The sequence below is a fragment of the Sardina pilchardus genome, chromosome 17 (assembly GCF_963854185.1).
Source record: "Sardina pilchardus chromosome 17, fSarPil1.1, whole genome shotgun sequence".
Taxonomy (NCBI): domain Eukaryota; kingdom Metazoa; phylum Chordata; class Actinopteri; order Clupeiformes; family Clupeidae; genus Sardina; species Sardina pilchardus.
This window is the reverse complement of record NC_085010.1, coordinates 5871639-5896720: the sequence shown is the minus strand read 5'-3', so window position 1 is coordinate 5896720 and position 25082 is coordinate 5871639. Positions and strand designations below refer to the sequence as shown.

The 25082-nt window shown below is 40.1% G+C and overlaps 2 protein-coding genes across 2 annotated transcripts in view; both read right to left on the bottom strand.

Annotated features, from left to right (window-relative positions):
• The window catches only part of plxnc1 (plexin C1), a 36145-nt gene extending 34347 nt beyond the window's left edge, over positions 1-1798 (bottom strand). Inside the window, exons 1-3 of the mRNA XM_062517580.1 lie at positions 843-1798; positions 596-724; positions 256-390 (exon numbers count right to left, since the gene is read on the bottom strand). Coding sequence (XP_062373564.1) covers positions 256-390; positions 596-724; positions 843-1754 — 1176 coding nt within the window. The 5' untranslated portion in view covers positions 1755-1798. The remainder of the gene's footprint in view (positions 1-255; positions 391-595; positions 725-842) is intronic.
• Positions 1799-12271: 10473 nt separating this feature from the next.
• Positions 12272-25082, bottom strand: part of LOC134061787 (plexin-D1-like) — a 56967-nt gene continuing 44156 nt past the window's right edge. Inside the window, exons 11-15 of the mRNA XM_062517581.1 lie at positions 24595-24675; positions 19269-19409; positions 15324-15398; positions 14284-14424; positions 12272-12620 (exon numbers count right to left, since the gene is read on the bottom strand). Coding sequence (XP_062373565.1) covers positions 12598-12620; positions 14284-14424; positions 15324-15398; positions 19269-19409; positions 24595-24675 — 461 coding nt within the window. The 3' untranslated portion in view covers positions 12272-12597. The remainder of the gene's footprint in view (positions 12621-14283; positions 14425-15323; positions 15399-19268; positions 19410-24594; positions 24676-25082) is intronic.

Sequence of the window (25082 nt, the reverse complement as noted above, 5' to 3'; positions counted from 1 at the left end):
GGTCGTGTGACTACTCGTGTAACTGTATTGTAACTGTAGGGAAAACAAGGAGGTGTTAATGAATGCATTGGGCTAGCTAAGTGTTATCAAAGTTGCGCCACGCGCCAGAGCCAGTGAGTACACGCATTGAAACGTGAGAGGTATCAACTCGTCTTAAGTAAGCAAATAAAATAGTTTAATATGAAAAAAACGGTGAAGTGTTCCTTTAAATCCACTATACAAATAAACTGACTTCATTTGACTTGGATGACCCACCTGGTTTCCCTCAGCCACGTACACGTCTGTGGGATTCACTGGAGCAAAGAGCATTTTGGGTAAAAACTTCCGATCCTCATCTAAACTGTACAGCACAGTAGGGCAGTCAGGTTTGAAGGACTCATCCAGAGCAACCTGGAATACAAATAATGAAATGATGGAGGCCATTTGTCCAGTCAAACTAAATCTGTGGAATCATAGGGGAAAGGCTTCATTAGAGCTACAAAAACAGTGATCTCCACATTATACCAATGAACAGATGGGATGAACTGTCAAGACACGGGAAGCTCCTGTTAAGTGTTATAATGTCTACTACTTGTGAAACAATGGCTTACAGTACCTTGATCAGCAGTCCCGTTCCAGTGCCAAAGAAAAGAACAGTCCAAGAGTTGCTCTTCAAGGCAGCGACAGATGTGATGGAACTGTATCTGAAGACCACAGCAGCTGGCCTGAGAACTTTATCAATAGACTATATAGAGAAACATGCATATTACATGCAAGTCATCGTAGGTCAACAGACATTTCACTTTTACAACAAGATTAAGGACATTGACGACTAGACTGACCAATATTAATTTTCCTCTGACCTGTACTACATCTTTTGAATCACATGAGTCGCCTTTGTTGATACAGAATCCTGAAACAGGCGCTGTGTGCGATCGGCTGATATCGAATATTGCCACCACGGTTTCTCTGGGGTTCGTCTCGTTCTGAAAGACACCTGCCCAAAGGATGGGAGACCCTCCTGGAACAACAGCCGAGGACAGAAGTTTCCAAGGTTTGTCACCCACACAGCACTGCAGGATCGCACCTTGGAGAGTGGTAAACGTCTTCGATTTGGTGTTTTCCATGACCAAGCTTAAAAGTTTCACTTTAGACTCCGATAGGCTTACATTCTTTTCGTTCAAAAGTAGGTATACCTGCGGGGATGCAGCAATCTGGAAACCATCAACAAACTCGACCTCGATTTCGGGAATATTGTGAATGCATGCTTCGACAAAACCTGGACTTTTTTTAGAGAAAATACCGCCATATTGTCCGTCTTTTGTATTCCGCAGAGTAACCAAGGCATCGCTGCCCCATTTTGTCTTTTCATTTCTGCCAACCAGTACGTATTTATCATCTCTGTGGCCAACAATCGCCGCTATGTTTGGGTATGCTCCAATGGCGATGGATTCCCTGTGTTTTGTTTTAGAGATGTCATTGATGTCTAGCACTTCACAGTATCCGATGTCGTATGATCCACATGTTATCACTGAGCCATTACTGATGAAAGGAACCAAAGTCCTCACTTTGTTTGAAGCTGTTGCATTTGATATCTCTTTCCGCGTCTCCGGTTTAAGGTCAACCGTCACCTGATGAAGCTGAGTATCCGTAAGGACGAACAGTTTATCGACCCCTACAGCGAAATCAAAGACATCCTCATTAAATACGTTCGAGTCTTTACATATAGCGTACCTGCAAACAGATAGAAGAACTGCCAGAAAAGTAATTTCCATGTTGTGCTAAACTTAGGCTACATCTGTCTGAGCGTGATGCCTGTTTGAGCGTGATGCCCATGTCTCGACAGCACGGCCACTTGCGTCTCCTCAGACGCGTAATTGTTTAGGCCTAGTTCCACAATTTCGCAAAGAGAAACTGTCACTTCCGCATGCACTGGTTCACTTTGTCATTGCAGTAATCACTAAATCACGCAGCTGACATGCAGAACATCATTTTGTCTAAATTCCTTGATTCGTTAACACTCCAGCGTCAACGTCAACAGGTCAACATAATGTGTGCGTGTGTGTGTGTGTGTGTGTGTGTGTGTGTGTGTGTGTGTGTGTGCATGCGCGCGCGCACGCGAAATCGAGAGAGAGAGAGAGAGAGAGAGTACTCGTGTGTTTGTGTGTGTGGAAAGAGAGAGAGAAATGCAACATGAAATGCACAACATTCTTGATCATATTGAAAGACTAGAATAGAACGTGTCATATTAAATAGGCTGATTGTTCATTGGCCACGATGGGAAATCCCTCCAGCACAAGGACCCACTCTCGTGCCAAATAACCATAACCAAATAAAAAAAATATTTCTTTGGAAATGTTCTGGCATGGTCATACAGTAATTTCCAGTGACAGTGTCATGCATCACCATTCAAATGCTTCAAGATACATAGCCTACTATACACTAGGGCTGTGCAATTAATCGATTCATTAAATGATGATTAATGATTCTTTTACTATCAGTTTCATAACAAAGCTCTCATTTTGTCTTGAGTCGTTTTAGGGTACAGCTATTTTTTCTGTTGGATTACATTTACAATTACATTTCTAAATGTTAAAATAAAAAGGTTTTCAAAATGGACAATGGTTCTAACACCACTGAGTAATCATCAATCAATAAAAGTGAACTCAATTGATTAAGTGATGATTTATTTTGATCGATTTAATGATTTTTGCTAGGGGCGTCTAGATGTCTAGGCTTGATTTTTGGCATAATGGAGCATCCCTGTCACACCCACTTTCTCTCTCTGATGCACTGCATTATAGTTGACAGACTACTGCCATCTAATGACTGACATGAAATATGCACATGTATTACATTTCAGACTAAAAATTCACTTGTTTTGTGCAAATAAAAATGCCATTTCCTTTCAGTTTAGCCTTTCTGTGATGGATCTTATTAAGTACTGACCAAATCTCCAGGTGACAGAATGTTAGAATTAGCCTGACCTGGGAACTCAGTGCAGGGTTCAATCAGAGGGGTGGGATAAACAGTTGTCTTGAAAATTCCCTCTCCACGCAATAGGATAGCGCTAAACGAATCATCTTCTTGTTCTCAAGTAGCAGGATGCTTAACAGTCGCAACTTCTGGTTGCATATAAGTCGTCATTATGTTATGCCCGCAAACCGACTCTATACACGATGTGATTGGTTCGGTGGTTTCTGCCCTGCTCCCAAGTCAAACGGAAAGTTGCTAGACTGCTCCGCTAGGGCGTCTAGATTTCAAGGCTATGTTAGAATGTGATGAAAGTGACTATGCTGATTTATCACCCATGGTTACAGGGGCAGAATCACCCTCAGCCCTGATTTTACATCAGCCCCCCCAAAGTGGTAGCCTGGACAATCCAGACCCTGGTAGTCTAGAAAGGTTAAGGGTCTGGCCACGAATAATGTAATGGCCCAACTCGAGGGGCGGCACCAAGCAGGCATTTGAAAATCTCACTGCATGCAACTGGATAACACTACTGTACGACCAATGTTTACTCTGACTGACTCCGGATTTCGACGCAATTGCATAACACTACGACCAATGTTTACTGACTTCCAATGGTGTCATCTGTTTAGCTCGCCTATCAGATACACTGATGTGATTTGTTCCCCCCAATGCAAGGGGCAAAAGTATCAAAGTATCATGGCAGCCGTGTGATATTGTGCTCTTGCGAGATCTCAATTTATGAGAATAAGTGTCTTATCTGCTCAATACATTATAATACTATAATATTGACAGATTCAGTAATTCCTCGCTAACGTCTGCCCTGCACTGTAGCTTGAATGTCCTTCTTCCTACTTTGGATAAAAGTGTCTGTAAAATGAATCAATTTAAATGTAAAAACCTAAACCATGACATTCCTGCTGTTGATTATGTAAAGACTACAGCAGGATTTTAAAAACAGCCGTTTTTGCCTCTTTTATCAAGCGGATCAAGCGGAAACCTTTACCAGAGTTGACTCACAAGGCCATCTATTCTTCAGGGTGATATCTGCAAATTATGTAATCCATCATTGTAATTCATCACTGAGTGTGAGTCATCCATCATTAAGTCATGTTTGAGCGTGAAGTGTTGAAATGGTCTGAACAGGGTCAGGAAAAGCTGTTGAGATGATTCATCCCTAAATATGATGTCACCAACACACTATACGTAAGGGATAACGGCCGACGAGGTGACCGGTTCGATGGAAATAATGGCTAGGTGGAGGTCTAGAACTCCGGCGACGTGCGAAGCACGGAGACGGAGTTACCTCCGCCGTGCCATTATTTCCATCGAACCGGTCGAGAGGGCTCTGGATGCAGCCTGCGGGACGGGGCGGGGACATCCACATCCACATCCATGTGCGACGTCACACTTTTTCTGCGCATGCGCGAAACTTTCTCAGCGCGAGCTGTGAAGTTGCAAACCGGTCTCCTGGTTTCTTTGAGGTCTATGGTTGCAACCCATTATTACACTATGTCATAATTTGTTTTCCACAAGGATTTTCTCTACAAAATATCACAGCCGAGAACGAGCCTCTTGCATTATTTCAGCCAGCGATGTGAAACATCGTGTCGTCATGATTTGCCACCACAAGTTGACGATAGTACCGGGAGAGAGGTAGGTGTTCTGCTAGTAATTTGTTTTACATATTTGAATTACATATGTATTTTTGTTGAAATATCATACGATCCACATAGGCTATGTTTTTGCAACTGATCAGGGCTTGTTGAAAACTTGACAACCACGTTGCAAATTATTTTCTGAGCTAGTTTAAGTCAATTTAGCAAGCTAATACTGCACTAGATTTGGTTAGAATGGGCAGCTAGGCTAAATCATTAAAGTCCTTTGCTCTAAACATTAGACACTTGGTTTGCCTAAATCAGAAAAGTGCTAAAGAAGTCAACAGCAGAAGATTGTTTTAGGGGGAAAAAGTTGTGTCAGAAGTTATATTAACTAGTAATGTTTACTTTATTCTGAAACCTTGCATTGGTGAACCATGAGCTACTTGATTGCTAGCACTCTGCAATGTTATACTGTGCTAGCATGAATGAAGTAGCCTAATAAGTAAATTAATTATTATCTTTATTAGGCTACCACAAGTTTCTATGAGGCTTGTAGAAATTGCTGCCTTCAGTTAGCCTAATTAAGGTCTTTTTCCAAGTATGAACACTAATAGTCTGGACTCTGTTTTCTTCTCCCTTACACAATAATACAGTGTCATGTAATTTATGCACACTGTACACACAATGACTCCCCCAGAATAATGTTCAATCTTAAAAGATTGAGCTTAGTATGGTGATTAGAGATGGGCGAAGTACTCAATTTCAGTACTTAAGTCAAAGTACAGATATTACTGGTCAAACGTTACTCCGATACAAGAAGTTGCATGTTCAAAATTGTACTTAAGTGAAAGTACTTGCTTTTAAAAATACTTAAGTATTAGAGTACAATTTGAAATTGCATTTGTAGGGTTTCCAACTCTTGCATGCCTCTCACAGACAGACAGGGGACATACTTTCAATATAGGCCTAGTTTATTGAAAGTAACGATTAAAGACAGCCTTAACAGAAATGTACTGGAGTGATATAATTGGTTCTGAAGATACTTCTCTTCTCTTGTGTATTTTTGACGGTCCTGACAGAACCATCAGTACTTGAGAGCATCATGAAAGCACAAAACAATTGCGCTAGGGTGTACTAAGTGTATTCTGTATTCATGTATTCTGTCCTCCCAAATCTGATTATCTAATGATTTTGTTCTTGTTTAGTTACAGTTGCACAAACTAAAAGCAGTCGGCTTTTATCCCCTGCTGCTTGTGGCCAAGAAGAGTAAGGGAGGATTCAAGGCACAGCTGCTATACCTTGATCAGCAGCTGAATGCAGATAAAATGGAATTGTAAGTATGCTTTAGTACATTATTAACTTTTTGCATTACCTGTTATGTTGCTTCACCACTAAAGGCCTATGAAACAATATCAAATAACATAGCCTCGATACATCTTATAGGCATATAGGTGAACACAAAAAACATAAGGAATTCTTTTATAGCCTTATACTCCGGCTCCTCCGAAATTTGTGCAAAGCTAGTGCAAATTGTATCAATAGCAGTGATGATGCCAGTAGCACGTCACTTGCTATCGGCTATGGGCATTACATTCATTCAAACATCACTTCCGAGTTCATAGCACTTTCCAAACAACAGCAAAAACGCACGGGTATGTAATATGTCTAATATTGCCATTAGCATTTACTTTGCAAAGACAGTAAAAAGCTCTACTAACTGCACAGGCTTGATTCTACATCATCACAATCTAATATGATCTACCTACATCAACGTCATTTGGCAATACGTTTCTTGGAAAACATTGTTTGTACGGGCACTGCACTAGTTAAAAGATAATTCAAACATCAACAACAGTTGACACCTCCAGACAACAACCAAAACAACAGAGAATAAACATATAGACATGTGGCATCAAAAATCCATTTGTTACACAGGAACTTGATGGCTGTTAAAAGCAAGCCTGGGTTTTTAGAAGAGATTTAAAACCAGTCATAGATAATGCTGATTTAAAGTGTTGTGGTAGACTGTTCCAGAGGCGCAGTGCATAGATGCTGACGGTGGTCGTGATGGAGGAGTGTAAGAGCTAAGCATGTTTGACACATAACCTGGAGCCTGCCCATGTAGTAATTTAAAAACAGTCAATGCCACTTTATACTGGATTCTATTGCATTGCAATAGTCTAATCTAGAAGTAATAAAAGCATGTACAGTATCATGACTTTCTCAAGATCTACTTCAAAATGTTAAAAATGATTTTAATTTAGCTATTGTTTTGGGCTGAAAGACAACAGCATTTGACTTGATTTGAGATTCCTCTCAGGCCATCAATTTGCTTAGTAGGACAAGACAGAAGTATTACGTTATACGTTATACAACTTTTTACCCAAAAGAGTTGTTATGTTACTTTATTATACGGCTCTCTAGAATGTTGAGGGAGGTCCCATTCACTTTGAAGGACGAAGCAAAACCCCTCCGCTGCGCGTCAGGGTTCTGTTCATCCTGTCAGGAATTATTTTCCGATAATGACCGGTGTTCTATACATTATCCCTTACGTAACACATTTCTCTGTAACGCATTACACACATTGATTATAATATGATTGATGATTTGTAATGGATATAACATATTTATTGCATGTTCTGATTATTTCACAGTACCACAGCCAGCTGTCTCCATTGCACCTACTCCCACCCTCATTACCCTCACCCCCACCCACCCTGCCCACCCTACCTACCCTACCTACCCTCACCCCCACCCACCCTGCCCACCCTACCTACCCTTACCCCACCCACCCTACCTACCCTCACCCCCACCCACCCTGCCCACCCTACCTACCCTTACCCCACCCACCCTACCTACCCTCACCCCCACCCACCCTGCCCACCCTACCTACCCTTACCCCACCCACCCTACCTACCCTCACCCCCACCCACCCTGCCCACCCTACCTACCCTTACCCCACCCACCCTACCTACCCTCACCCCCACCCACCCTGCCCACCCTACCTACCCTTACCACACCCACCCTACCTAACCTCACCACTCCCACCCTACACACTCTCACCCCACCCACACTGTGTGCTTCCCCAGTGAACAAGAGGATGATGACGGAGATCCTGATCTCTGGTGTGACTTAAACCTATCTCTCTCTCTCTCTCACACACACAAACACACACACAAACACACACACACACACAGTCTCTCTATGGATGCATGCCAATTGTTTGTCAAGGGAGCAACATCAACTGATAAAGGCATGAATGTATTACATGTAAATTATTTATTTTATGTAATTTTATTTAATTTTTGAGAGTGAGGATATCTTCTATAAAATGGTGACATAGTTGATATTAAGGTTACGCTCTGTGTGAGCATGTTTAAATGGTTTTCTGTATGTGTGTGTTTGTAGGGGTTGTGATGTCATGGCGGTTGTTGTCATAACTGTAGATTCGCAAAGCGCTGCTTACGTGGAACTCATCTCCTTGACATTCCATTGCTTAGGTTCCTTTGCTTAGGTGCCATTGTGTTCAACGCAGCTTAGCGGTGACATAGTTGAAAAGGTTAAGGTTACACTTTGGTTTTGAAATGAGTGTTTGAACAATGTTCTTCCAAGAAAAGGTTTAATAAATATATACAAATCGTAAAAGCATACATCATCTCCTTCAGTGTGCATATTGTACACAGTTCTCTGCAAACCTATGGTAGCATCATGCCTTCAGTGTGTCTTGTCTCCACACGTAAAATGTTGCACATATAATATTGATATTTTATTGTTTTTGACAATACACAATCACATTCTGTCTCTCTCTCTCTCTCTCTCTCTCTCTCTCGCGCTCTCATACACACACACACACACACACATACAGACAGAGAGAGAATGTGTATAATTTCCCATTTGTATTGTTTTATTTGCACTTTTAATCCTGCTGAATTCTACAAGGCAAATAAATGAAGTTAAAACTGAAGTTAAAAGGAAATGTTCTGATTTGTGTCTATTATTTTGTCAGAAAGGTTAATTTGTATGTGAAAATCACAAACAGATATGTAGTAAAAAAGGAGTGAGCCTCAGAACGGGGGTGGGGGGTGCCGGTGGTTATGGGGTGGAGTATTATGGGCTAACCTCTTGGAGAAATAGACCTAATATGGTCACTACGGTCAATGTAAGGGGTCATGATATACAGTACTGTACCTTATCCTGTTTTCAAAATGATGCTAAATGTGATTAGCGATAAGTCAAGAATTGTGATTTCGATGCTTTTTAAAAAACAATTACAGTGTATTTGGTGATTTAATCATCAGTAACCTAATATTGAATATCGTGTGATCATTCACACCAGAGGCCATCCAAGATTCTGCTCGACCCTCCGCACACACAGAAAATGAAAGTCATGTTTCTATATCATATATTTTGGAATTCATAACTGTACATATTTTGTTGATAATGTTGAGTATTTTACAATCTGCATCATTATTAGTAGCTAAAAATGTTTAGTCATTTGTGTACTGATTTCAAGACTATTACACTTACTCATAGGCCTATGTTTAAATGGTGTGTAGGCCTAGGTGTAATTGAGTGTGCATTATCGAGTGTGTAATTGAGTGCCTGTCGCTTTAAGAAATACGTGAGGTGCCTTTCTATATCACGGTTTTACGCGAGTGAAATAAAAGTTGCATGACAAGGATATGTGGATGCAATTAATTTTGCTTTCTGTGTCATTAGATAAATTACATGTTCAAAACAGTAACAAGTCGAAGAAAACTTTCAGGGATCAGATAGCAGAAGAGATGAGTGTCTTGCAATGTTCCTTATTATGATTTTAGTGAGCACTACGATTTAGCTCTCTCCAGAAGTTATTTATCCACACGTTCCAGCAAACAAAACAGTGCAACAAAAGTGCAACAAGTTAGTCTAAAGTTAACATGTAGGCTAGGGAATCAAGTTCATCCACACAAACTGATTTCTTTCAAGATGTTAAGCTTAAGAGAGTGAGTTCTTAATTAACGATAGGCCTATGATTTGTGACAAAACATACCTAGTCTCTGACCAGATTGCGTTTCTTAGCGCTACAGTTGGGGAGTTTTAAACGGAACGAACGAGTCTCAGCCCAAGATCAGATGGGCTGGATGTATGGCGTGAGTGCGTGTGTAAACAGGCAAAATCGAGTTGGCAGCTCTGCTAATAACTATGAAAACGGTGCTGACAGATACTGCGGTATAGGCATCATTTCCTATACAACTAGCCTACATAAACAGAACTTACTTGAAATTAACTTTACTCACGCCATAATAGGCAAAGTAGACTAGTCATTGAAACTGCATTGAAATGGTGTATTTAGCAGTCAGAATTGATTATTTATTACATTAATTTGCTAAATTATTTGCTATATTGTCTGCTACATAATGTAAAAGTAATTCTCTACGGCGATTCAGGTAGCGACAACGTCAATATCTATGAATAGAATCTAAAGAACACTGACGCTCTATAGAACACTGACGCTCTATGACGTAAGTGTGACGTCGAACATGGATGTGGATGTGGATGTCCCGCAGGAATAGAATCTAAAGAACACTGACGCTCTATAGAACACTGACGCTCTATGACGTAAGTGTGACGTCGAACATGGATGTGGATGTGGATGTCCCGCAGGCTGCATCCAGTCATTATTGAACCGGTCGACCTCGAAGGCCGTTATCCCGCTTATCTCCCGTTTGCATTCATAACCTGTATATTTAGAACATCGTTTTATTCCACCGTTGCGTCCGTTAACATCGCTAAAACTGTCTTGACTGTGGGACTACTTTCCGCCACATATCAACTTTCTACTTGCAGGACAAAACTGCCGTTACTAGTTCTAAATGGATAGTTGCTATGGCCAAAAGCCAGTCGTTAGTTCTAAATGGCTAGTTGCTACGGCCAAAAGCCAGTCGTTAGTTCTATCTCTGCCGTTGTCAAGGGGGCATTTCCCAGGATTCTGATTAACTTTAACTTTGAAAGATCGCTACTTTTATAGCCTACATGGCATCCAACTAGCTACAATCCACCTCCGTCATATGCTACAATGTTACTATGGTTCTGCACGTCTGTATTTCAGCTTGGATGCAACGTGACAGTTCATTTAAACTTAGCAACGAGTTTGGCGAATTAATATTCAAGTGTGATACGGGAACTACTTCAGAGGTAGCAGGTTATGTAAGGGATAATGTATAGAACGCCGGTCATTATCGGAAAATAATTCCCGACAGGACGGACAGAACCCCGACGCGCAGCGGAGGGGTTTTGCTTCGTACTGAAGGGAATTATTTTCAGATAATGACCGGCGTTCTATACATTATCGCGCTTATTATATGGCTACTTGCCAAAACGAGAAAATCAACTTATCTCAATGTGTCTTTAGCAGGCAATGACTTGGCTACCGTTTCGTGGCTTCCGCAACAACTAGCGGAGTGAACCCGTTGCCATTGGCAGCGGTCATTATACCTTCGGAGCGGTCAATATGCAGATATAACGGACCGGTAGAACGTTGAGAGGCCCATTCAAAGTGAATGGGAGCTCCCTCAACATTCTAGAGAGCCATATAATAAACGAAGTTAATGGCCACCCCATCAGCCAATCAGAGAAGAGAATTCCATTGTTGAGGGAGATAATGGAATAGAACGGAGTGCAGTAGAACATTTGGTCCTGTATGTTTGTCATGTACCAAGGTGCACAGGAAGGGGGCGCCATAACCACGAGGGAGTAATGCTGATTTGACTTCGGTCACCTTAGAACCAGAGAGTGATGTAGTTGTCATGGGAACAAACAATGCCATCTGAAGTAATCCTCCTAACAGAAATTAAATTGTGGTCAAAGAGCATACAGTGTGTTTTCAACATTCTCTGTGATCATGAGCTCACATTGATTATGTGAAGGAGCTGCTAAAGGAGCTGATTCACTTCCTGTTCCATTACAGGTGTTTCCTAGGCACAGTGATTTACATGTAGGCTATTCATGTAGCAGAAGTTTTTATACACAGTGATTTACAAATGACAAATATATTACAAGGGCCATTCTCAAGGGCACAATCGGCAGAAGCCGGGAACTGAACCCACCATTTTTCAACCTACTGCATGCCACTCCTGTACCACAGTTTCTGAAGACAAAAGCAGACTTGTTTTTATGGTAAAGAAATAGGTTCATGAGGCTTACCCCTCAACATAATACAGTACAATGAAGAAAGAATGCAATTTGAGTCTTGGGTGTTATTTTGAATGACGAATTGTGCAGTTACTGACAAGTGGATCACATAACCATTCATGTATTGTAAAATGCACTGCTCTGAAGATACTAAAAAAGACACCAAGGTTGGTAGAGCTTATATTTCAGTATCCGAAGGTCAGTCCAAGTGAGTGAGAAACATCAGACTGACAATGTCCATTCAAGAACATGGGAACATGGACATGTACAGTACATCACCATTTTCAGATGTTTTCGGATTCCTCTGTCCACATGAAAATGCAAAGCCCATATAGTAAAAGAATAGGCCTACGACAGTGTTTTTCAGATTGTTACGTCTCAGGAGCTTGTGTGGACAAAAGGCTCAAACCACACAAAATTTGTTTTTGTATTCAAACAAAAAAAAACTTCAATGTTGACCTCTCAGGCAAGGCTCTGATGTCATTATAGGTAATATAGAATGGAAACCATTTTTGTCTTGGTTTGATGAATTCAGAGAGGTTGTGCATATAACCAAAGAGAGCCATCATGAAATAGCCACTAAAAAAACAGATTTAAAACGGTTTTAATTGGACTTGTAAAATTGCAATTGAGTTTCTTTTTTATAAATCAAAGTTGAATATATATACTATTTTAACATAAGAGAACACAGTACAATACTTGATTCGTCCATTCCATGTCCTCTTTAAGGTTACACAGAGCATTGCTAAAGTCTGGATCTCCATACTGCAGGCTGAACTTGTATTCAAGCTGCAAGCTCTTCTCCAACTGATGAATCAGTGGCTGGTTTGCCAGGAAGTGTGACTTTTCGTATATCACCATTGTGGACCACCACTCAAAGATTCATCTCCATGGTAACTACAGGTGGTAAAGACAACACAAAGCAAAAATGGTTAGGCTGTTGAGGAATATTCAGGCAATGTGCACTTAGGTATTTGCCGGGTATTTATAAAAACTGATCATTCCTCCTTCGTAGCCATTGAAGGCTTCAAAGAACACAACACGCATGGCGATACTTTGTTCAATACAGGATACAGGATTGCTTTATTGGTCAAATATGCAGAGTACACAGGAATTTGGTGATCCAAGTTAAAGAAAGAGAGTAAGAAAAAAAGAAGGAAGATGAAAGGAGTTAAGGAAGTTAAAAACAAGGAAACATTTAAAGGAATAGTTTGGAATTTTGGACATAGGACTTCGTTTCCAACTTAGCCGGGGTGATAAAGGTCGGCGTTCACCTGGTGCTAAACTGGTGCCGAGATAATGCAATTCAACGGTAACATCCAGCCTGCCACTAAAAACAGTCTTAAAAGTACACTTCACCGATTAGCATTAAGCTTTGTATCTTTAGAAAACCAGTCATGTTTTTGAATGGCCGTGCATCATTCCCTCAGTTTGCCTTGAGACGGGAGAGATACTGTACGGTTTTCAATGCTGGACTTCCTGCTTTCAATGATGTAAAAATCGTCATTTTACTGCGCAATTGATCAAGCAACCGCGGACGGACAGAGAAAGAAAATAAACATTTCTGTAATCAGGAGAAATGCTTGCTAATTCGATGTGATTAAACAAAGAGCCATACAATTAAGTGGTGGTATGATGAGCGTTCATTGAAACTGTTGGAAGGCTATTTAATTATTTAACGACATTTAGAACAACATGGATTCTTTCAACTCCCATAAAAACAGCAGAGACTGTACAATACACTGGGTATTGGGTATTGTTTAGTCAAATTTGAATATAACATGCATGTCAGAAGAGAATTGTGTCCAGGGCAGTGATTTACCCTCGGCCGTTTACCATATAGACAAAAGTTGGCATGGTGTTTCCTGAATCCTTACATTCAGGCATTCAAATGAAATTTCATTAAAAAGCATATACATTTTTTTCCCCATTTGCCTACCAGAGTATGATGCTTGCATGAGGGAAACCCCCATATAATTGCTGTTGTTTCCAGAGGCATTTCTCACGCAGCCATGCAAAAGCAATGAACTATGTTGTTATATCTTAGTAAAGCAGGCCTCTGATGAGCATGTTTTCACAAACTTTGTGTGAGCAATGTTAGCACTTTAAACATTGACTGCTATGAAGTGAAAGTGCATGTCTAACAATAGAGCATAATAATAATTGTGATTATATAATCATAATGGTGATTTGATACCTCCATTTAAAACATGTCTTTAAAACATGTTTTCTAGGCTGATTTGGCATGGACTACACTCTCATCAGGCATAATAATTAAGAAAAGTTTAAACCTACTGTGATATCACGCACTACTACCTTTGCTACTACTGTTTGTTGCCTATGGGGACTATTTTCAGGTGCTGCGTGATATCACTGCGCCCATGGTACATTTGCAACCTTCCAGTCACAAGCTCAAAGCCCAGTGCAGTGCAGTGCAGTGCAGTGCAGTAGAAAGATTGAGCTTACTTTGGTGATAGCCAGATTACATGTAACCAAGTTAGGCCACAGAAAACCAACAACAATAACAAAACCACATTTAACAGGACAGTGGACTACTCACCAGTGATGACATCATCATACTCTTGAGCTTGGTCTGCTGTCATCATCCCTGCAATAGCTGATATCATTTGAAGGTCATCTTCATTTGTGATGTCATCATAATAGTCCTGTTCTTTTTCATTGGCATGCTTCTTCTCCTCCACTGTTTTAACATCCAACATCATAGATAGATAGATAGATAGATAGACACTTTATTGATCCCCAAGGGGAAATTCAAAAAAGCCATGCTCATTAACACTTGGAGGTCCAGGGCCTTTTCAGGCACTTTGAGGCAGTCTGCTATATCTTGAGATTTTTTAGATGAAGTTTTTCATCTAACTCAAAACACCTATGCAAAAGTGGCACATATGGTTATATTCTAGAGGTCCTCCACAATAATTATATGAGAGTGAAGTGGATGTAATGAAATTACTTTTTATTATAATTCTATTTATAACTATTTAAAAAGCTACTTTCAAAGGTTAAAGGTCAAAGGTAAAACATACACTATATATATGAAGGGTTCAGATGCAAAAGCCTCTAAATCCGTCTGACCACTTTTCTTTTAAATGAGCATTTTGTATCAGGCTCCTATAGGGTTTCGCCTACAAATCAATATTTCAGACCAGGAAGAGAATGGTATTTAGTGAGTTTTGTATATATATAAAGCTAAGACTTTTGAAGTTTGAACTTTGAAAACAACAATGTTGGCTCACTTAGTGAGTGTCCCTTTCAAATGCAAATGCAGGTTGAATGGGCTTTTTGAATGGGCCTGCTGCAGATGAGAGGACTGAAATCCTAGGATTTTATTTTATTGTTTTTACAAAGTGCCATAGGCACATTCTCTTTAAACATACACATTTGGAAACTAATTGATTTAAGGTTTCTAATGGTGTCACTTATATGTTTCTAGGACAAAAACTAGCAAAGATTGAGGGGGGGATTTAGACTCCAGAGGGTTAACAAAGGCTGGGACAAACATAGTTAATTTCTCATGTGTGTATTTAATCTGTGAATATGGTATGGCATGATAACTCATAACACGCTGATACATAAACTCACCCTTGGTCATTTTAGAGGCATTCTCATCAGTGGTGATGTCATCATAATCCTCCAGCCCATCCTCTCTCAAAGACTCTGTTGACATAAATCCTCTCACTAAATCATCCAACTCCACCAGCCACTCTATAGCGTCTCTTATTTGAGCTGCATGTTATACAGTTCATGGCATAATAAAAGAACCAGACCCATGCCCATACTGGGTCCTGGGAGAGGCATAAAAATATAGAAAATATCACAGATAAATGCCCCCCAGGTATCAATACAAATGCCGCTGTACATGCGGATGAGTCTGAAAATGTTTTCTGCGGGGTACCATATACAGTACAGTATAGACAGGGCAAAACCCAGAACGATCTGAGGTCACTTCAAAACTTTTCTCAATTGAGTAGTACTTTTCATGTAGAATCTATTTCTGCTTTGGACATTTTTATATCACGCATAGTTAATGGAATAATTTGCATATTTGAGTACATTAGCGAATATGAAGCCGTAACAAATAAATATATTGATAACATGGCTGTAAGTAGATAAGTTAATGCCATTGTGAGCCTTGTCATTTGGAATGTGGTTGTGAGTAGGGGTGTGAATCTCTCCCTTTTAAGACGATTCAATTCGATTCATAAAGCTACGATACGATTTAAAGACGCGGTTTAATAGATGCGGTTTAATACTGCACGATTCAGTGCGATTCGATACGATTCGATACGATGCAGTAATAGGCCCCAAAATGCAACATAGTTCTCAATCTCATTTTATTTTCCATAGTGCAGATTTTTTTTGCTAGCTACTTTAAATGGCATGAGAAAAGTTACAATAGCATGTCATTAGTTATGTTTTTCCAAAATACTTGATTGACTGGATTACAAAAGACAACAAACATTTTGATAATAAGAACGTGGCCAAATGCCTCTAAATGAAATCACTCAGCCAATTAGGCTAATAGAGATACATTCATATCACCCTATAGCCTACTTAGCTGCAGAACAAATCACATTAGTTTAAAACTATGTGATGTAGTTGTAGCTCTTGGGAAAAGAGTGTCTGTCTGGATTACCTTTCATAAATAAGGAGGCTACTAACACACGTTGTGAGAAGCACGTTCAACACATCAACAATGACAAGTAAGCTATACAATAGCCTACCCTCACTCCTCATCAACTTTCAGACGTGCACCGAGTAAGGCAGCGAAGCATTGGAGAGACACCCGCGGAAAGGGGAATGCTGGAGGCTGACAAGGGGTGTTTTGTTGTAGCCTATAAGCTACTGTAGGTTTAAGGCTTGTGCTTACAACTGAATATGACTTCATTCAGGATACTGCAACACAAGTTAACGTCAGCTTTATCTGTGTTTCACTAAACTCGACAACTAGTTTGTTTCCACTTGCCACTGTAGCAGTGGCGCTACTTACCCTCATTGGAGAAGGCTAGACACTCTGGTGTGTTAGCAAATCAGGGTCGGTGTCATGATTTTGAAAGTAACATAATTTGTAACGTTAGTTTTTCGATTCGTCATTTTAAAATGAATTTATCAATCGATGCATAGTACATTTAAACCGATCCAGGGGTTTGCCTACCGATGCACTTGCATTTTGAACGTTCCGAATGATTACCGATACGTATCGGTTAATTTTTACACCCCTAATTGTGAGTATTTCTATTGAGTACAATATGTCCATTTTGTTAGGTAATTGATTAATTGTTTGCAATGGTTCAGGCCAGGGATTTAAATTCTCTGGGGGGAGTAGGGCAGAAAGAGATAGAATGGTTTGAGGTGAGCCACTGTGCACCTGCTTAAACTATGCAATTTTTTTTCAGTTAATCAATTCGTTCCATACTGTTATATATGATTAAATGAGTCATTACCGGTCGAACGATGTGTTTTTCTGCCGCCCTAGTGGTCTGTAGCGGTAGAACCACGCTTGCAACTTCAGGAGCCCTCGGGCACGCACCCATGCTCTACTCCAGGAAGTGTCATGTAAAGTCTCGTGAAAAGGCACGGCAGACTGACCGATTGAGGAGTTTTGTAAAATATACACGCTAAAGCTAGGGGAAGCTCTGCAGAGAAATATGCAAGCGTAAAGCGAGTAAAAACAAAAAGTGAAAGCAAAACCGGCGATGAAATCGCCAATCCTGCATAGTTTTCCTTTAAAGGCCTAATCAGGGTTCCCACTCTAAGTCAGACTTAAAATTCCCTGACTTTTCCCTGACCATAAAACAAAATTTCCATGACAGATTTACACTAAATACATTCAAATTGTCACCACGGCACTAACGCTGATTAACAGCCATCAGCGAAGGAGGCGAATGAGACTGCTGGAGGCACTGCAAGCCCCTTATACGTGGGAGCGGTTGCGTATGCAGCGTTTTTGAGAAAGTGTTGTCGGCGAGTTCACAGAGGAGCTGTGGATTCAACATTTTAGAATGACACAAGTCACTTTTAATTTAAAAAAAAAAAAAAATTACATCATTCTCCCAGCACCACTTCCTGTCGACCGTCTTCTTCGTCGTTTTCGTTCCTGGATCAAGTGACTTGTGTGATGCAAAAAAAGTATTTCCATTGCAGTTTTGCGAAATATACAAATTTCGATACGCTCTGAAAAACACTTCACCTGAGCGCAAAACTTTTTATCGAGTTTTTTCTAAATTTGTGTTTCCATTAAGCACATTTCTTTTCGCAACTCTTAATTTGCGCAATTTAATGGTCAATGGAAACGCAGTTACTGTCTCCTGCATTTCCATCGCCAACAAAGCAATCCCGATCACAATCACCATAATGACTGTGAAGTCCTTAAGTGTATTTTGTTATGATTTTACACTATTTTGGAAAACCCCATTTTGAAATACATTAATTTAGTATTATATTTAATATTAAGCATATATAATCAGTGTTCTTATGCAAATACGACATCATTGTGTGTAGTTCAAAGTATGTTTTACCACATTTACACAATAAATTCCAAAGACAATAACAGATATCTGTAAAAATAAGACAAAAACCTTACGGTGTTGACAAATAAATGACTGTGTTGTTGACTACAACTGAAGATCTTAACAAACAGCTAGGGAAAGTAATTACAAATCAGTTTTTAAAATGGAACCCTCAAGGTAAAAGGGAAAGAGAGCCCAGTCAAAAACAAGAGGCAACAGGATTTTAACCGCAGCTATATGGTAGTGTTCACTAGAGTTATTGCCCTCGGAATGGAGCTATTAAAGAAACACTCCATCGTTTTTTTTTTTTTCATATTAAACTAACTAACTAGGACGACTTGATACATACCTCTTGTGTCTCAATGTGTGCACTCAATCTTTCTAGCAAACGGCACCACTTTGCTAGCACTTCATACAATTAATTCATTAAAATCCAGAGATTAAGTTAGAAGCGACCAAACACCTCCACGTTTTGCCTATTTTAATACAGTTACACAAGTAGTTAAGTTACACAACCAAGTATGGTGACACAAAATAAATGTGGCGCTTTTCTAAGCGGTATAAAGGATAACTATAATGTATGGCGGAATAGCACTTGGGAGCACTTTGACCCGGCACAGTAATATCCTCACTCCTGAAGAATTCTCTCCCCCTCCCCCTCTCACTTCCGTCAATAGAATCAACGAGAGGATTTTTTCGTAGCGCCCAATAAACAGCTCTTGGCATTCGTAAACCATGCCTCAAATACAAGAAAATTAATGTGCGGTTCCCAGACCGTAAATTTCAATGTTGTAGACTACTTTAGTCTACATTAGCTTATCTAAAAGACACACTGGATTGTTGGTCTGATTAGTTGAAGAACTATCCAAGCGAACAATGTCCATTGATCACGCCACTTGTGCAGTACAAATAAAGATTGAGCTTACTGGTGATAGCCAGACTACATGTAACCAAGTTAGGCCACAGAAAACCAGCAACAATAACAAAACTACATTTAACTGGACAATGGACTACTCACCAGTGATGACATCATCATACTCTTGAGCTTGGTCTGCTGTCATCATCCCTGCAATAGCTGATGTCATTTGAAGGTCATCTTCATTTGTGATGTCATCATAATAGTCCTGTTCTTTTTCATTGGCATGCTTCGTCTCCTCCACTGTTTCAACATCCAACATCATAGATAGATAGATAGATAGATACTTTATTGATCCCCAAGGGGAAATTCAAGAAAGCCATGGTCATTAACACTAGAAGCGCCAAGCGCCGGTCATTTGACTGCTGAGACGTATTACTTGAAGCGCCATGTTGGTTTGACCTAGATATACCTAGAACTGCCGGCTGCGGTCTTTTGACCGCACTGATAAAAAAAAAAAAAAAAGTTTCACTCGATTAAATTTCAGGACCCTACGTTCACGACTTTTCCTTCTTTTAACACCCAGTATTTTTACATGATCAAAAGCACACCGGTACAAGCTAGTTTAGAGATATTTTGCTCTTACTTACAGTATGTGACAACACTGCCAGTCTCACGTTCGGCCATGTTTTTTCAGGCTGCTATTCTCTTTTCTCACAGAAGATGTTGCAAGGGTTTCCTAGTTTCCTGTCAGTCGGGCATGAGAATAATATTTTACCATAAAACATATAGTTTATATATGTGCAATATGTATTTATATTATGTGATTTATTTTAATAACTATTTTTCAATTACATGGCATAGTCTATGGAAGCGATTTACAGTGGTACAATGCAAGTTTGTTTTGAAAACGTTGCAACGTTGTTCTATTAGGCATAGGCCTACGTGTGTAAAAATTATTTTCAGCTGAAATTCGTCGTAGCCTGTTTAAATTAGTTTCGGCCAAATCATTCATCTGCGCACAACTAACAAAGGACATTGGCAAGCGATTCTTATGAATTATTTCCAGATGAAACTTGTCGAATTGAAATTAGTTTCGGCCAAATCATTCATCTGCGGGCAAACTTTTCTTATGCATTTATTTGGGCTTACTTAGTATGCCTACACACATACATAGTTGTATATCTTCTAAGTTGTATATCTTCTATAGTTGTATCTTTTAAAGCTCAGACTAATGTAGGCTATAAGCATTTTCTTACATATTTGCTGTAAATATTTTACCATTGTACAAACTATTTACTATTGTGATATTGTATCTAAATTTGTACAGCGGCGAGTGGCGTAACGCTAGCTCTCTCGTTTAGCACACAAGTGACCTGGGTTCAATCCTTGCTGCGAGTGAAATATTGTACCTTACTGTATATTACCTGAATTCAATAACCGTTTTTTAAACGTCGACGAACAATTATTTTTCGTTAATGGTTTTTAATAACAAACTATCTGAAATAAACAGATGAATAACCAAACGTTTTAAAATAAAGACAAATAAGCAGTCCAACAATTAGATCAAGGCAGGGATTGAACCCGGGTCTACTGAGTGCTAGGCGTGAAAGCTAGCGTTGCGCCACTCGCCGCTGTACAATGTATGAAAGTGTTGGTCAATAGAGAGGGATATAAATGCTTATTACCCTCTTTCAATGAAACAGCAGTCTGCTCAACTTACCACGGATATGCTTCATGAGTCACAAAAACGAACAATGTTTATTAATAATAATAATAATAATAATAATGGTTATGGTTATAGTTATTAAGCAGACGCCTTTGTCTGTTAAGGACAATAGCAAAAATAAATGTCAAATTGTATCAATGGACAAATTATAACAAAACAGTACTATCATACAAACCATAACACATAACAAATGCTCAAAAGACTAAGTGCATTTTAAACAAATATGCCTTAAGACCCCTTTTATAAGATCCAAAACTGTTGCTGGAACGGAGAGCAATGGGCAACTCATGATATATAATAATACATTTTATTTATATAGCGCCTTTCTAGACACCCAAGCTTATTATTATTATTAGCCTATTATTATTGTTCAGGCTCCATCGGATTCGGAGAGGCACAAAGACGCTTAAAGACAGTACAGACGGCCGATGATCGGCGCAGCACTTTAGGCCTACATAACACACTATCCATTGCAAAGATAGCCTATTTGAAACCTTCGCACATGGAAGCATTCAATAGATGGGCAATTAGCATAGTTGTCTTGTGCGATCATTTCCCCTCCCCCATACACTCGTCTAACCAGTTTACAGATATCATATGATTATGCGGCATTGAGGACAACTGCCCCCCCCCCCCTCTCTCTCTCTTCTCCCTGCATCTTTTAGTAGGTTAGGCCTACTGTATTAGTTGTTTGATTTGTGAGGCAGAGCAGTAGCTGGCTGTTTAGGCAACTCGTGGAAGAATGCGCAATCTTGATCGCATATGCGCGTTTCAGAATATTCGAATTCGCCTGCGTGCGAGTTGTGTGAGAAAATGTGGGTGTGAATGCTGAACCACGAATTCACATAGAAGTTAACTTAAAATGTAGAAATAATTTAACTCTTTTCAGCAGACATCGCAAACATACAACATTCGCAAAACTGAAAACATCTTTCACTCATCATTTTTCATTACTACTTCTCGCGCCTATGCCTACTCAGCATAGCCTATTGCTCTCTCTATCTCCCTCCCTCCGAGGTAGCCTACAAGATGCTTCTCCCTCAGGTATAAATGAATGAAAATTGTTTTAGAAAGTAGCCACGGTAGCCTGTAAAATGCGGCATAAAATCCTGGCTATATGTTATTGAAACCGGCTCCGTCGGGTCAGGCTCCTAATCACAGAACGCATGCCTCCGTTTTAAAATAGCCTATAAATAACATTTACGTACTTATTAAATAACATACAACTATAAGTAGCATACAAAATGTAAAAACAAAATATAAAATATAGCCACAAGCGGCGATGCGGGCCCTCGCACCTGCGGTCCGCGACCTGTGACATTTTGGAATCTAACTCAGCCACACCCTAGGCCAGAGCTCTGTCTCTGACTAGGGGTAGCAATAACACACATGCCCACCACATTTGGTTCATTGTTGTGAATGTATGTGTCAGCCACAACAGACAACACATTAGGTGGCGCTATAGAGTCCATAAGCCACACCCTAGGCCAGAGCTCTGTCTCTGACTAGCGGTAGCAATAACACACAAGCTCACCAAATTTGGTTCATTTTTGTGAATGTGTATGTCAACCACAACAGTCAACGCACTAGGTGGCGCTATAGAGTCCCTAAGCTCTGTCTCTGACTAGCGATTGCAATAACACACGAGCCCACCAAATTTGGTTCACTTTCGTGAATGTGTATGTCAACCAGAACAGGTAACACACTAGGTGGCGCTATAGAGTCCCTAAGCCACACCCTCGGCCAGAGCTCTTTCTCTGAATAACTATAGCTAAACACATTCCCACCAAATTTGGTTAATTATCATGAATGTACGTGTCAACCACAACAGACAATGCGCAAGGTGGTGCTAGAGTCCCTAAGCCACACCCGAAGCCAGAGCTCTGTCTTTGACTAGCGGCAGCAATAACACACAAGCCCACCAAATTTGATTAATTTTTGTGAATGTTTGTGTCAACCACAACAGACAATGCGGTAGGTGGCGCTATAGAGTCCTTAAGCCACACCCTAGGCCAGAGCTCTGTCTCTGATTAGCGATAGCCATAACACACAAGCCCACCAAATTTGGTTCATTTTCGTGAATGTATGTGTCAACCTCAACAAACAACGAACTAGGTGGCACTATAGAATCCCTAAGCTACACCATAGGCCAGAGCTCTGTCTCTGACTAGCGATAGCAATAACACACAAGCCAGGCATCCCAACCTGCAAAAAGTCATATCAGGGAGGTATCCCCCCCGAACAAAAAAAAAAAAAGGCTTCAGGCTACAGGCTATAGCCTAGTTTATCATATGAAAATATGTAGATTACTTTCACTGACTGCTTATACTATATATATAAACTGCTTTTATTTTTATTCCAATGCAACTTTAAACAGGTCTAAGGAGATTGTTGTTTTCATGTAGTTCTGGCAACTAGCCGGTCTGAATAATGTGCACATAAAATGAAACTTCACTTACCTCAACCACTGTTACAAACTGTACAGCGTGCAAGACTGTCATTATGTTATACTTTTATAAGACGGGGATAAACTTTCGTGTTATCAGATGTTTTTGGGGGGCACTCTCCCTCTGCCATGGCACTCATGTTAGATACACTGAAGACTGAACTCACTGATTACTGTAATTCGGTTCGGGTGAAGAGATACAATCCCGCCCAAACAAAAAATTTATTGGTTGACTTACCGAAACACGCCAATCAGGATGCTTCATGAGACACACTTGCATATTCTCTAGTGCCCTTGCCTCTCCGACGTGCGTGCGCTACACAGATGCTGACGCAAATTGGAGCACAGTCTGTGTTGTGTGTGCGCGACCTTGCCGGCTCACTCTAAATTCCGGGAGATTTGAAGTAATTTGCGGGCATCAGGGAGCCGCTATCAAAATGCAGGAGACTCCCGGAACTTCCGGGAGACTTGGGATGTCTGCACAAGCACACCAAATTTGGTTCATTTTCATCAATGTATGTGTCAACCACAACAGACAATGTGCTAGGTGGTGCTTTAGAGTCCCTAAGCCACACCCTAGGTCAAAGCTCTGTCTCTGACTAGCAGTAGCAATAACACATAACTACATCCAAATTATAACCTTTTTTCTGCCTATAACATCAACTTCCAGTTTCTTCAATAAGACGCCATATTTCAAACCTTTGCCATTTCAATATACTTCGAAAATTCAAAAATCTGTTTGCAATTTCTGCCCAACCCCTCAAGATCATTTTACTGCTAACATGATTTCGAAAAACCGTCTAGGAGAAGCGTTTCAAATCATAATCATAATCATAACTCAAATTCCTCTAAGATTCACTATGTAGTTTAAATGTAAAACTTGTTCAGATTCTTGTAGAACACACATGTAAGCAGCGTCCCAGTCTGAGGACTCAGCGGTCTTTTGACCGCCTCAGCCGTGCTTTAAGTATTACACCAGCACGGCGCTTCTAGTAGGACGTCAAAGAGGTCTGATGACAGGGGCGCGGCGCTTCTAGGTAAGTGGGTCAGAACAGCACGGCGCTTCTAGTGTTCACAAAGGCTGGGGCACACATAATTCATTTCTCATGTGTGTATTTGATCTGTGAATATGAATGAATGAATGAATGAATGAATACTAATTATCCACAAAATGTGGAAATTTGACTTCAGTCCACCATAGAAACATACATAACAGATAAGACAATACAATAGCAAAAACAGACACTCCATTTGGTATGGCATGATAACTCAATATGGTATGGCATGATAACTCAAAGCATGTTAATACGTACAGTCACCCTCGGTCACATTAGGGGCATTCTCATCAGTGGTGATGTCATCATAATCCTCCAGCCCCTCCTCTCTCAAAGACTCTGTTGACATAAATCTTCTCACTAAATCATCCAACTCCACCAGCCACCCTATAGCGTCTCTCATTTGAGCTGCATGTTATACAGTACATGGCATAATAGAAGTACCAGACCCATGCCCATACTGGGTCCTGGGAGAGACATAAAAATTTAGAAAATATCACAGATAAATGCCCCCCAGGTATCAATACAAATGCCGCTGTACTTGCGGATGAGTCTGAAAATGTTTTCTGCAGGGTACCATGTACAGTATAGACAGGGCAAAACCCAGAACGATATGATTAAAGGAACACTTCAGTGTTTTTTTCATATTAAACTATGTTAGTCCCTTAAAGTGTAAGTTTGGCGGAAATTGAAAATAAAGCTATTTTCTGAATGAAAATACATCAACTAAGCCGTGGAGGAAGTAA